The sequence below is a fragment of the Pteropus medius genome, unplaced genomic scaffold, assembly GCF_902729225.1.
Source record: "Pteropus medius unplaced genomic scaffold, Ma_sr-lr_union100, whole genome shotgun sequence".
In the NCBI taxonomy this organism is placed as follows: Eukaryota; Metazoa; Chordata; class Mammalia; order Chiroptera; family Pteropodidae; genus Pteropus; species Pteropus medius.
This window is the reverse complement of record NW_024352149.1, coordinates 3,882,763-3,895,249: the sequence shown is the minus strand read 5'-3', so window position 1 is coordinate 3,895,249 and position 12,487 is coordinate 3,882,763. Positions and strand designations below refer to the sequence as shown.

Below are 12,487 nucleotides of genomic sequence, written 5' to 3'. Positions count from 1 at the left end.
GTCCAAGTATAATATTATTAAATCATTTTAAAGAACCAATTTGTATTGATCTGAATTATTTAACATATATAAAGTAATCCCTTTAGATTATTTTTATTTTCTCTTATGTGTTTCTTTAGATTTTACTTCTTCCTAGAATTCATTTAGTCACTTATTCTATGAATATTTATCGATATTGCCTTTTTTAGTGTCAGGCATTATGCTAAAGTATTGAAATAAAACGTATGGAGAATAACCATACAATTATGAGTTTTAAAATGTAGTTGTAATGTAGTTTGTTAGTATTTTGTTAGTATTTGTTAGATTTTGTTAGTATTTATAGGTCTCTCCCCTCTCCCTCTTCTCACAATTCACATTACCCCTGCACTAAGGATTATTCTAGACACACATATAAATAAATCTCCCAGTTACGTTAGGTACTTAAATAAATAAAGGTTCCCTTGAAGCTGTCTGTTAATTTTCTTTTTAGGGTGTGCATGATGTGGACTGTCACACTGTAAGTAATGGAGATGTGCCTGTCATGTTCTCACTTGCAGCATTGCTGACAGACAGAGTGCCTTGGAGGCTGAGCTGAGGACAGTACAGGCCTCACGCAGGGATCTGGAGAACTTCTTAAAGTGGATACAGGAAGCAGAAACCACAGTTAATGTGCTTGCGGATGCCTCTCAGCGAGAGAATGCTCTCCAGGACACTGTCTTGGCCAAGGACCTCACACGGCAGATGCAGGCAAGTTCACGGCAAACTGCAACCAGTGTTTTTACTTACACTATGCTTGCTTGATCCATTTGCATGCAAATTTATTACCATTAAAAGGTGAGGTTGTCACCTTATTCTGTTATGAAATCCATGCTCCCCTGTGAATAATTGGTTTCTGGAAATAAGATCTATATAACACTTTTACTTAATAATTGAGGAAAAACATCATATTTTATGAAAGTAATGGTTGTTTATTTAGAATTATAGACTCATAACTGTTCTATTTTCTGTTATTTTAAGCCCTATTACAGTTAGCCTTATTGAATCTTACATTTATGTAAGAACATTTCCTCTTAATATGAAGTTGTTATATTAAGTATTATAAATACTTAATATAAAAGCTGCAAAGCCTCTATTACTTAGTTTATAACTAAGAACATTGGGCTTGAAGGTATTATTTTTATATCTTCAGCTTGATAAATACCCTATATTTAGTCCCAGTTTCAAGTTTTCCATTTACATAAAGTATGATAATACAAAATCTTTCATTGAAAAAACCTTTATGAGGAATCTTATGAAGCATGTCTGAATTCTTTTTCTGTCCCCAAGTACAACTGCGTCATTGCCCATGAGCTCCCATTCTCTTCATGTAGAGTGACATAGATTTATCGAATGGTTTATAAAATCTTGGTTACTTAACTCCTGCCAACCACAGGCCTTCTCACTTTCACCTTGGTTTAAAATCTGTTTCGATGGAGAATTCTCCTTGTCCACCACTTGTCCACCACAATTTTACATCTGATGATTTCTTTATGCCATGTCATTCCCACATCATTTGGACAGTTATTATTTTTGATACGCTGGCGAACTCATGATCCATTGTCATCTGATGCATGTCTCCTCCTCTCTCAGTTGATCACATGGTTCTACAAGGGCAGAGGTTACATTATTTCATATTATTGCCCACAAGGTGTTCTGTCTGCAAACTTAAGTAAATACTGACTGCTGCCCTGGGACCCTAGCTCACTTCACCATTACGAAATTCAATACGATGACTTTTTTGAATATTTTCTTAGGAAATGGATAAAAGGGTACAGATACTTTCTTGGAACTATTTTATTCTTACAAATTTTCTCTAAGTTTGAAATTGTTTTCATTAAAGTTATAAAAATTTTCTAAAGGATCTTTTTGGAATAGATTTATATATAACTCATTTCTATACGTAAAGACCATTAGAGTGTTTTATGGTTGACTTCGCAATTTTAACAAAACTCTGTGTTTCCTTATATTCCTACTTATTTCTTGTTCATTGTATAATATACTTGTGACTTGGTAATGTGAATGACCAGGTGCATATCAAAGTTAACTTTTTCTTTTGTCTCTTACCCTATTCATCTGATCAGGTTGCCATAAATGTTAATTGATAAAATATTTAGCTATCATCTCATTTTTAGGGGGTTATAGAAGGCTCTAAATGTGAGTAGATGTTAGAATATGTTAATTTTTATGACATAAACAAGTATAAGCCTGATCTACAAATCTCATAGACACTTAATTTATGTAATGGTGTTCAACTCAAAAGGTACCTAGGTTGTGCACATGAGTAGGTAACAGCTTATAGACAATGAGCAAAGGAGGCTTGAAATGAACTTGATGGTGAGCACCAGCAAAACACAGACTTGTTTTAGGGTTTAATAATGTCTTCTGATACATTAGGATATTGTCTAACCATAGCCCGAACTCATCTCAATATTTATTGAGTATTCAAACTGCGGCAATAAATGTAAATAGAACTGTTCAAATCTTTCTAAATAAAAATAACTCTGCACAGGATTATTCGTTTTATAGCAACCAGCATCAGGAAGGAAAGGTTGCTGATTAAAATAATGAAATACATTGCAAGACATATATTAAATGCCTCTCAAAAATAATTTAATATTGCTAAAATAGTCTGTTTTGGTTCATAGGAAGTATTAAAAAGGGCACTTATTAGGAGCCTATTAAAACCACTTTATCTAAAGATAAACACATGCACTTGTTTATATTTAGGATGTTTCACATTGTGGCAATTTGCATGATTTTCACTCCTTTGCTCCTTATTAAATATTCTTAATTTTAAAACATTTTCTCCATTTTGTTAAAAGAAATTTGTTGGCTTTATTTTTGGCTCTTTGTAGGTTGATGGTTGTTGGAGACTTAATACCTTTTGCTGAGTATTTCTGAGGCAAGAGAATTTTTATTTTCCTATGGCTTTTCTAGTAATGACTCTCCTTTTGTGTGAGTGAATAGACGGTTAAAATGAAAACTTGTTTGGAAATGGGAAGATGTTTGTTGAAGAAAATGAATATACAAAAATATCTGAAATCATAAAGTAAATTTTCTGATGGCGTGGTGGTAGTGGCAGTGGTAAGAAGTTTCTGTGTGCAATAAGAAATACAAACTAAGGACCTCAGAATATGTGTGCTCCGTGTACAAGGGGTGTATGTAGAACTGTTTACACAACACATTCACTGGTTATACTTGCTTCATGTCTGTGACAGCTGGATGCAGGTCCATGGGAGCATTCCATGAAAATGAAATTTATTCTGTATTCGGCGTGAGGTGAATTTGGGTAAATTTAGGTGAAGGATAGTTTGGGAGCACAAGGAGAAATGAAGATTTTGGGGAGTATGCTATGATACATGCTATTTCTGTGAAGGGTGGGTGATCGTTTGGATTTATGTATTTTTTTATGATTCATTGCCCTGCTGCAAGGCACTTAGGTTTTACTCCTCAGCAGAGGGCTGATGAGAAAAAATCTGATCCTTTGGAGATTTGCAGGAAAGATAAGCTCCTGGAGAGCTGAGCGGTCCAGATCATAGAGGGTCTTGTATGACTTGCGAAGTAGTTTATATTTTAACCTGGTGGCAATGGAGAGAGGTCATTAAAAGATATTAAGCAAGAGAGTGACGCAGTGGGGTTTGTATTTTATAATGGTGGTATTATGAGGGATGAGTTTGAAACAGGTAAGATTGATAGCAGTCTGTTAGAATATGCTTGTAACCATCTGGTCAGAGGTGATAATGACTAGAAATGAGGCCGCGGCAGGGAGAGTAGACCTAATAAATAACTCGATAGTATGGGTCCACTAAAGTTGGGAATGTAGGGTGTGTGATGGGATGGTACATTTCATTTTGACCATGTTGAAATGAGGCATTTGAGTTACATCCAAGAGGAGATGCCTGACATGCAGTTGTCACTATGGATCTATGTTCAGATGAGAGACTGGCCAAGGATGCAGAAACTTTTTTTTTTTTTTGCTTTGAATGAAAGTCTATTTTTTTTTTTTTTTGCTTTTGAATGAAAGTCTATTATTGACCTCCCAGTTTATCTATTAACTCAAATACATTTTTAATTTTCATGCCCACATACTAGCATATTATCATTTTAATTATTTTTTTTTAATGTAAATTTTACATCTTGGAAGTGCCAATGAAATGAGATGTTCTTATTCTCTGCTGGGTAAAGTACTGCAGCTCTCTGTCTTTTAGGGGTGTCATTACAACAGGTGACTGTTTCTGCTTTCTAACAATATGTGTTTCGGGCTCATTATATTTTCATCTCCTGTATTCCCCTTCAGCCCAGTTTTCACCCTCTTGTTCCGTTACTGTAGACTTTGATTGTTTAGATTATTTCCAGTCTACCCCTGGACCCGGCTCCACACCCCGTGTGGTGTTTGGGGGAAAATACCTGTGTTGTGGAAACTTCGCCTGCTGGTTCAGGAGCATGGATTACAACTTCACTTTCTTTTTCCTTTTTCTTTCCTTTTTTGCTTTTCTTTTCTTTTTTTGAGAACAGCTTTATTGACATATAATTCATAGACCATACAATTCATCTATTTAAATGTACAGTTCCATTCTTTTTGGTAATATTCAGGGTTGTGTAACCATCATCATGATCAAACATTTTCTTCACTTCATAAAGAAACCCTGTACTCCTTCGCCGTCAGTCCCCCACTGCCAACTCTCTAATCTCCCCACCCCTAAACCATCACTAACCTATTTTCTGTCTCTATACATTTGCCTAAAAACTTAACATTTTTAACTACACCATTATTGACTACATCCTCTGATTTTGCCTTCATGTGGATATTTTGACATTGTTAGCCTATCCAGAAGGAGGCAGTATAGGTTCTCGGTATAGACCTACAGAGAAAAAAAAAATACACAAGCAGGAGCCCACAAAAACGCTGCTTGATAAACACAACTCTGTAAGACCTATTAGAGGACTTTAAATCATGCTGAAATGAAGGCCTGAGAAGGCGGATAAATAAGATAAGCAAATACTTTAAAATACCGTGTTTCTTTTAAAGAATCATAACAATGGTAGAGAAAGATGAAAATGCAGCATTATCCCGGTTATTAGTTTGAGCAGGACACTGATAATGAGAAACGTCTGGATTCTATTTTTGGTTGTGCTCTCTGACCTAGTCATTTAATCATTCTGTTATTTTGCTGATTTCCTAATAGTGCTTCACTCCAATTGGTATTTATGATGGTATTCAAGCTGCAGTAGAAAATGAACCTCAAATTGTACACATGCCTATAAAACTCAAAAATTCTGTACTTGGTCTTATAGTTCTTACTCATTATATTAAAACAGCTTTATGACAAATAAAATAAGATCATAAAGATGCTAAAGGGAAATGCAGTAATTTGAAATGTTCAGTAGTCAATTACAGACTTTTTTTTTTTTTAAATTAACTTTGCTGTTTAATTAGAGAAGTCCTAACCTAACATTAGAAATTTGATTTCTAATGGCTTTCCTCCTAGGCAGGCATCTGTGAGCCCATGGACAACTCTGCGTTTAGGGTGTCTTAGGTAAAGCCAAATACCCCTGCAGGTATTTTTGTTTTGTTTTGTTTTAGATGATCTTGTTCTAAATCACCTGTCTCAGGTGATTTATTAGCACTTAACGTAAGGGCTGATATCATTAGACTCAGATACCCTTCTGCTCTTCTCAAGGTTTGTAACAGGGTCTCTTCAACTCATCGCACAGAGCACAGCCAGAGCTGCATTTAGTTGACTACTGAACGCATCCCTCTAAAGAGTGAGAGTGAATACCACTCTATATCTTAATATAAACTGGCTGCGAGGCATGCACCGTGGTGGTGCTGTGTTGAATCTCTGTTCCCAGGGGATGTCTGCTTTGTATCTGCAGCTTTAATGTTTCACTTAATATCCTTTTTGGCTACTGAGCGCACTCCTTTCCAGCAGCAGGCAGCGTTTGGCTGCTCAACTTGCTTTATTTCCTGGCTATGCCGGACTGAGCAAGTACTGGCTGTGAGGATCTGCTGGGGGCTTTCTGTGTGGTGTTTGTATACGTTTTTTTTTTAAACTGAGAAGTTGAAGGGAATACCAGCCTCCTTTTGCCTAGAACCTGAGCCCCTGTATCTTTCAAATACATTCCTGGAAACGAGCATGCTCAGACAACTGGCAAATCGTTGTCCAGTGACCGGGAGGAAATGATCATTGCTCTTCATTTATAATGCAAATTCTGAGGTGTCTCCAGAAGTGTGGTAAACTTAAAATGATGGCTGTGGTGAGAACGTCTCTGCAGAAAGTTGTGGTTTTGTTACATCGTTTACAAAGGATGGCAGTTTCTTCTCCTCGGTATCAGAAGCTCTGTAAGGTAACAGTGATTGAATATAAGGATCTCTGGTGTCTGACAATTCTACTGTTTCTAAGGCTCTAAAAACTAATCTTTCGGGGTTCTTAGCAGAAAAGATTCTTTTTCTTAGTGACTGTAAAGCTGTTAAAATGAACTGCTAATTAGAGTTTCTTTAGGAATACAGGAGCAAGTACTGTTTTGTGCTTATTTTATTTTGCAACTGACAAAATCTTGTCTTCTGAGAGGGGCTAGTGAACTATTTGAAGAAAATACAGCAAAACTACATTCATTAAGACCTGTTACCTCTGATACTTTGTAGTGTTTTAATTTTGAATGGCACATTAATTTTATGTAAATTTTAGTAAACTTAAGAGTTTAAAATAATCTTTTAGTAGATTACTTAAAAACTGTCCATCTCTTTATAATAAGCTAATTGTTTTTCAATTTGAAAAATTAAAGCACATTTTGAAAACTATTAGACTTAAATTAATATCATCATACAATGTCCCCTATATTCTTGAATCTATATATATTATAATTAAACTCAAAGAACTTAATTTTATTTGGACAGGTGGATTAAGTACACTTTCAGGAGGCAACTTGTTTGACAGTTGCAAATTTCAAATACTACGTCATCCTAAACATTAACCATTGAATGAGTTCCTGTATTTTTTAATTTAACTATTATATTTTTGATCATAGCTTTATTTTATTTAAACTACAGTTATATTATCTCATTACTTTTGTCAAAATTTGGAGTATTTGAATGTATTTGAAAGGTTTGATATAAAAAAAGGAAGGAATTATAACAGGAATGTTAAAGCAGTTTATACAGCACCTCACTACAGAATTCTTCCCTCATATCATATTCCTAGTACCATTTCCAAGAATGTATCTTCATTGTACTGTTAGCTGCCCAGACTCATTTGTAATTTTAACAACTGTCTCTAGGACAGTATTATTTTTCTGATGCTATAAAATATGGCGTGTCTAAGCATCTAAACCGTGCGTATTATATAGCAGCAGATTGCGGGGGAAGAGCAGTATTCTATTAACTTTATCGTATATATTTTTATTTCTTGTAGGTCGATCAATTAAGGATATTTCTGTCTGGAAACCTTTTTCTTTGAAAAGTTTTAAGAGACAGATTAAGATAGTGAGGTATTCTTTGCAGAAATACTTAGAAGTGTTTTATTTGCATAAGAAGTTAATTAAAACTTATTAATTAATTCAGTTGTAAAGAATTGTAAATTATTTTAATGTGTTATGTTTTAGCTCACTTCAGAGAATAAATTTATTCTGGTAAAACATTTATATATTTCATGAACAGGTAGTTTTGTTAATAGAGAAGAAAAAGCACATTCCCTAATGCATGTTATTTTATCTTTTTAACTACAAGTATGAATATATAATGCATCCTGTTTTTATTAGCTGGGTCATTTTTCTGATCCATTTATATGCATACTTTCACAAAATCAGGTAATTTTCTCCAGTCATGTGACCAAAGTATTATGTTAGTCTGAAGTATGAAATGGAAGAAGTTCAAATACTGGAGAAAGTTGCTTTGTTAGTTTCATAATTACACCCTAGATAAACAGAAGTTCACTTACTGAAGTCAGTGGGTAAATTAATTCTCATCAGAAATACAATTTGGGCAGAGTTGTTGAGATTTATAATTTCCTAAAGAAACCATTACAATTAAGATGTTTAGAATGAATGTTACCTTTTCTTTTTTAGAAAATTAAAATTGTATTATTTGCAGGTGAAATGATATCTTCCACATTTCTTTTCAGAGATGCAAAATTAACTGCCCAGATAATGAAATGAGAAATATAGAATTCCGGTACTTTCCAGCAGGTGTCAATATAAGGCAATGATATATGAGGTTTTGTCTAAAGAGCTGGAAATCCAAAATAGGAAGTAGCAAAATTACTATAAAATAAATCAACTAGTAACAGATATAACTTATTTGCTTGGTTATATTTTGAAAGCTGATCTTAGTTATTGACTATGTTAACTCATATGTCATAAATAAAAGTTTAGTTGCAGAATTAAATATTAATTCACAATTGCCATCTCAAATACTGACATAGATATCTCTCCAAACTAAAAATAATTTTATTTTATTTATCAATAGCCTGCATGTAGTACTTAAAGGTTTAAGTGAGTCTAGTATTTATTTGCTTCAAGACACTATAATTCTCTTCCCCTTAAATTGTAAATGCTATAATGACTTTATCTCTACCTATACCTCCTACATTCTTTAAATTTAGTTTCTTAGAAGGGGAATGCTGTAAATTTCAGTATTTCTTCATATAAATATAGAGGCAGTCTATATATTACAGACTGACATGAATGAGAAAAAAATGTTGCATAATCTAAGGGAGACATGACTATTTTAAAATTCACATTGGCATTTTAATCCTCCCCTTTTTTCCTTTTTGAGATTTTTTCTTTTACATGTATGGAAATTATGTCTTTATCAGACTTTTTCCTTCGTGATATCTTGTCTTTCTTTGCTTACTTTCATACTTCTCTTATCAGAAAATAGTTTATGCATTGTGCAACTGAAATTTTGTGTCGAATAGTCTCATTTGGTGGTTTTTCCTTATATTTTGAAGAGAGAGGAGAAATGAAAAGAGGCAGTTGGAATTCACAGCTCTCAGAGTTAAAATAGGTCCCCCCCAACATATTCACACATTTACTTGTATTTTTTGCTTTTTAAAATATTTCTTCCTGGTTATACATCCCATAAAATTTGGGCAGGAAATTGAAACATAAGTGCTGCTTTCTTGGAGATATAATTAACAATGTTGAAAATTGCCCTGATGACTTAAAATCACGTTATGCTGGATGCTAATTTTTCCAGATTTGGTTTTGATTGCTTAGTTCTTTTAAAATATTAATGACTGTAAATTTTTTTTTCTAATACAGCACAGTAGTATCAAAGCTGAATGTAAATGATTTCAAAGATGAAAGTTGACTTTAATTTATTTTCATTGCTTTCTGATTATTTTGGGATATTTTATCATTAAATCTTTGGATTAAATGCTGATCGAGTTTATGTTGAATCTGAAAGGAAATTTGTAAGTCATGATTTCTTTCTTAGTGTCAATTTTTATAAAATATTTATTAACTGAAGACATGGTAGGAGCGGTTGTTTTCTAAAGTAGATTGAGATATGAACCATTATAGAAAAATATAAAATTAATGTTTAAAATTCTCATGATCGAAGCATTTAAAAATTTAAATGTAGTAATATAACTTTTATTTGCCTGTGTATATATATGTAAAACACTTTAGTTTACATGGTTTTGGTCATCTCACTTTTTTGATCATGTAGTTCTGTTAGTAAAAATATTTTAAACACCTGTCTGTCTAGCTATCTTTCTATTTATTTAGAAATTACACACGTATGCCATTGTAAAATCACATATTAAATATTAGTAGAGCATAATTTTATTCTTACTTTCTACGATTCTTTTCTTGTACCCCTGTTGGTTGTCTTGTTCTCCTATGTGGTATACACAGGTGACCACTGATTCACACGTGCAGTGAATGTGTGCTGATCTCAAAATCATGTCTGAAAAACTTTGTCTCCTGTGGTACTAAGCAGCTGACTCCAAGTACTTTGTGAGAAATGGAAGTAGACCAGAAGATTTTACCCAGAAAGTCTTGCTTGATGTGTGATGTCTACAAAAAAAGTGTGTGTGTGTGTGTGTGTGTGTGTGTGTGTGTGTGTGTGTGTTTGCATGTAGACAATAGAGAGCTATGTGGAGGTTTGTAGTGCCAAGGGGCAATGGTGCATGACCACAAAGGCACAGAGTCTCTGAACAGATATTCAGGTTCATTGATGAAGTAAGTTCATATACCATTTTTCATCCACATGTGTGGGTCTTCTTTATTTAGAGGTAGTTATGATTATGTGTTTTAAAAGAAGACACAGTGGAATTGTGTCTTTTCAAATGATTTACATCCCATATAGTTAAATTATATTTTTTATTCCCCCAAACTCCCCCACCTTTTTTTTTCAGATTGAGAACCATTCTATCTTTGAATAATTAAATCCCCAATTGTTCTAGAGCATAGAGCTTTAAGAAGCGCTTTGGCATGATCTGAATGTTGAGATGCAGATATTTTAGGGTCAGCTCTCACATTCTCTCCATAGCTCTCTGTAATCAAATCACACACATATTGTCTGAACCATAGAAAGGTCAGAGTCAAGGTTACTAGCTTGGAGGTAGAACTCTAGTTGCTCATATGAAACATCGTCTCTTCTTGGTTTTATGAGAAATTCTTTTTTTTTTTTTAGTTCAGCAAATTTGTGAAGGCTGAGGTGTTTAATAGAAAAAAAAATGCCAAATGCCAAAGGACGGGCCTGCATCTAACCCATCTGCATTGATGCCTTAGGCATGTTGCATCTGAGCTGCCTGGGCACCTGGGTGGGTTGCTTCCCTTACTCTTCCCTTGCTTTCTGCACTCTCTCGGTGGGTAGAGATTGCAGATAAAATGGAACGAGTCATGAGAGACAATACCTACATCTCTACTTGTCACTAGCTACAGCAGTTCCCTGTCATCCATGATTTTTCTTTCCTCGGTTTCAGTTATCTGTGGTCCACTGTGGTCCAAAGATGTTAAACGGAAAATCCCAGAAATAAACGTCATAAGTTTTAAATTTTGCTCCATTCTTAGTAGCGTGATGAAATCTTGCACCATCCAGCTCTGTACTGCCATCCCTTTGTCCAGCATATTTATGCTGTACAAAGTACCAGGTATTTTGAGAGACCACATTCACATAACTTTTATTATAGTATGTTGTTGTAATTGTTCTATATTATTATTAGTTATTGTCATTAATCTCTTACTGCGAGTAATTTACAAAATAAACTTTATCATAGGTACATACCTATGTACCTATGTATAGGAAAAAAATTAGAATAAATAGAGTTTGCACTATCTGTGGTTTCAGGCATCCACTGGGGGTTGTATAATGTATCTTTGCGGACAGGGAAAACTACTGTGTGTACCTGTGGCTCCTCAAAGCTGCAGTGCTATTTTTTATTATTATTATTATTATTATTATTATTATTATATTTTTTAGGCGTGACAACCCTTGGTCAACCTCACAGATTGCAAGGACCTTGTCAGCTTACAATCCCTTATTTTATTTATTTTTTTTATGCCTATAGCACCTGGTCTTCCTAGGCGGTCTCCCATCCAAATACTAACCAGGCCCGACCCTGTTTAGCTTCTGAGATCAAACAAGATTGGGCGCGTTCAGGGTAGCATGGCCGTAAACTGTAGTGCTAATTTAGATGACTCCCTATTCTCTATTTGGTCACAGCTCCCCAAGACAATGTGTATTTCAAAATTATTTTTAAAAACGGTTATCTAATTTAATAACATTTTGTTAATCAGAAAACTCATACTATCAATGACTTTAAGCTAAAAATAGTATAATTAGATATGATGTAATGCTTTGTCAGTTAACTAAAAAATAATTAAAACCATTCTACCAGATTGCATTTAAAATAGTTCTTTAACAGTTAAGATATCATTATTTGTGCGAGTCTAGATCTGTGATCTACAAATCGGGCAGTCATTCCGACAGTGTCGGATTAAGAGATGGATAAAAGATCTTTATTTTTAGAGTATCATTAGATAATTGTGACTGAAACATTCATGATTTATGTTTACCTAGGGATAAAGTTTATTAAATTTCAAGGGGAAATTTCTATGTCGAATGCACTGCTAATTTTTAAATGCACAGACATTATTCACTCCTTTTTACCAGTGATTGTGAACACTGCCAGCTTCTCTTAGTATAGTTGGCACTTTATTTTTAGCTCTCTAAAATAAGCAATTAGTAGAACTCCTACCATAGAGATAGAAGAATATAGAAAATTTCATGCTATGGTGGTAGCTTTCTCAGTTTCACAAAGTTGATTCATTTCTGGGCAAGGTAAATAAGTTCAAATAATTGAACTTGGAAAGGATGTGAAGTGCATCAGAGGGTTTCTGTTTATTTTTCTTCTAGTTTATTCAGTTCTTTGGAATTCTAGAAGATTAAATTATAACAAAGCTCACTTAATAAAGCAGACAGAGCCTTTTACTGCTTAATAAATAATAGGCTGATATGAAA

The 12,487-nt window shown here is 34.0% G+C and overlaps 1 protein-coding gene and 1 pseudogene across 9 annotated transcripts in view; one reads left to right on the top strand and one right to left on the bottom strand.

Annotated features, from left to right (window-relative positions):
- UTRN (utrophin) overlaps window positions 1–12,487 on the top strand; it is a 446,059-nt gene that overhangs the window by 224,681 nt on the left and 208,891 nt on the right. For all 9 annotated transcript variants that reach the window (XM_039846978.1, XM_039846975.1, XM_039846976.1 and 6 more), the window contains one exon: window positions 537–726. In XM_039846978.1, the coding sequence (XP_039702912.1) occupies window positions 537–726 (190 nt within the window). The remainder of the gene's footprint in view (window positions 1–536; window positions 727–12,487) is intronic.
- LOC120589443 (uncharacterized) lies at window positions 11,526–11,644 on the bottom strand (annotated as a pseudogene).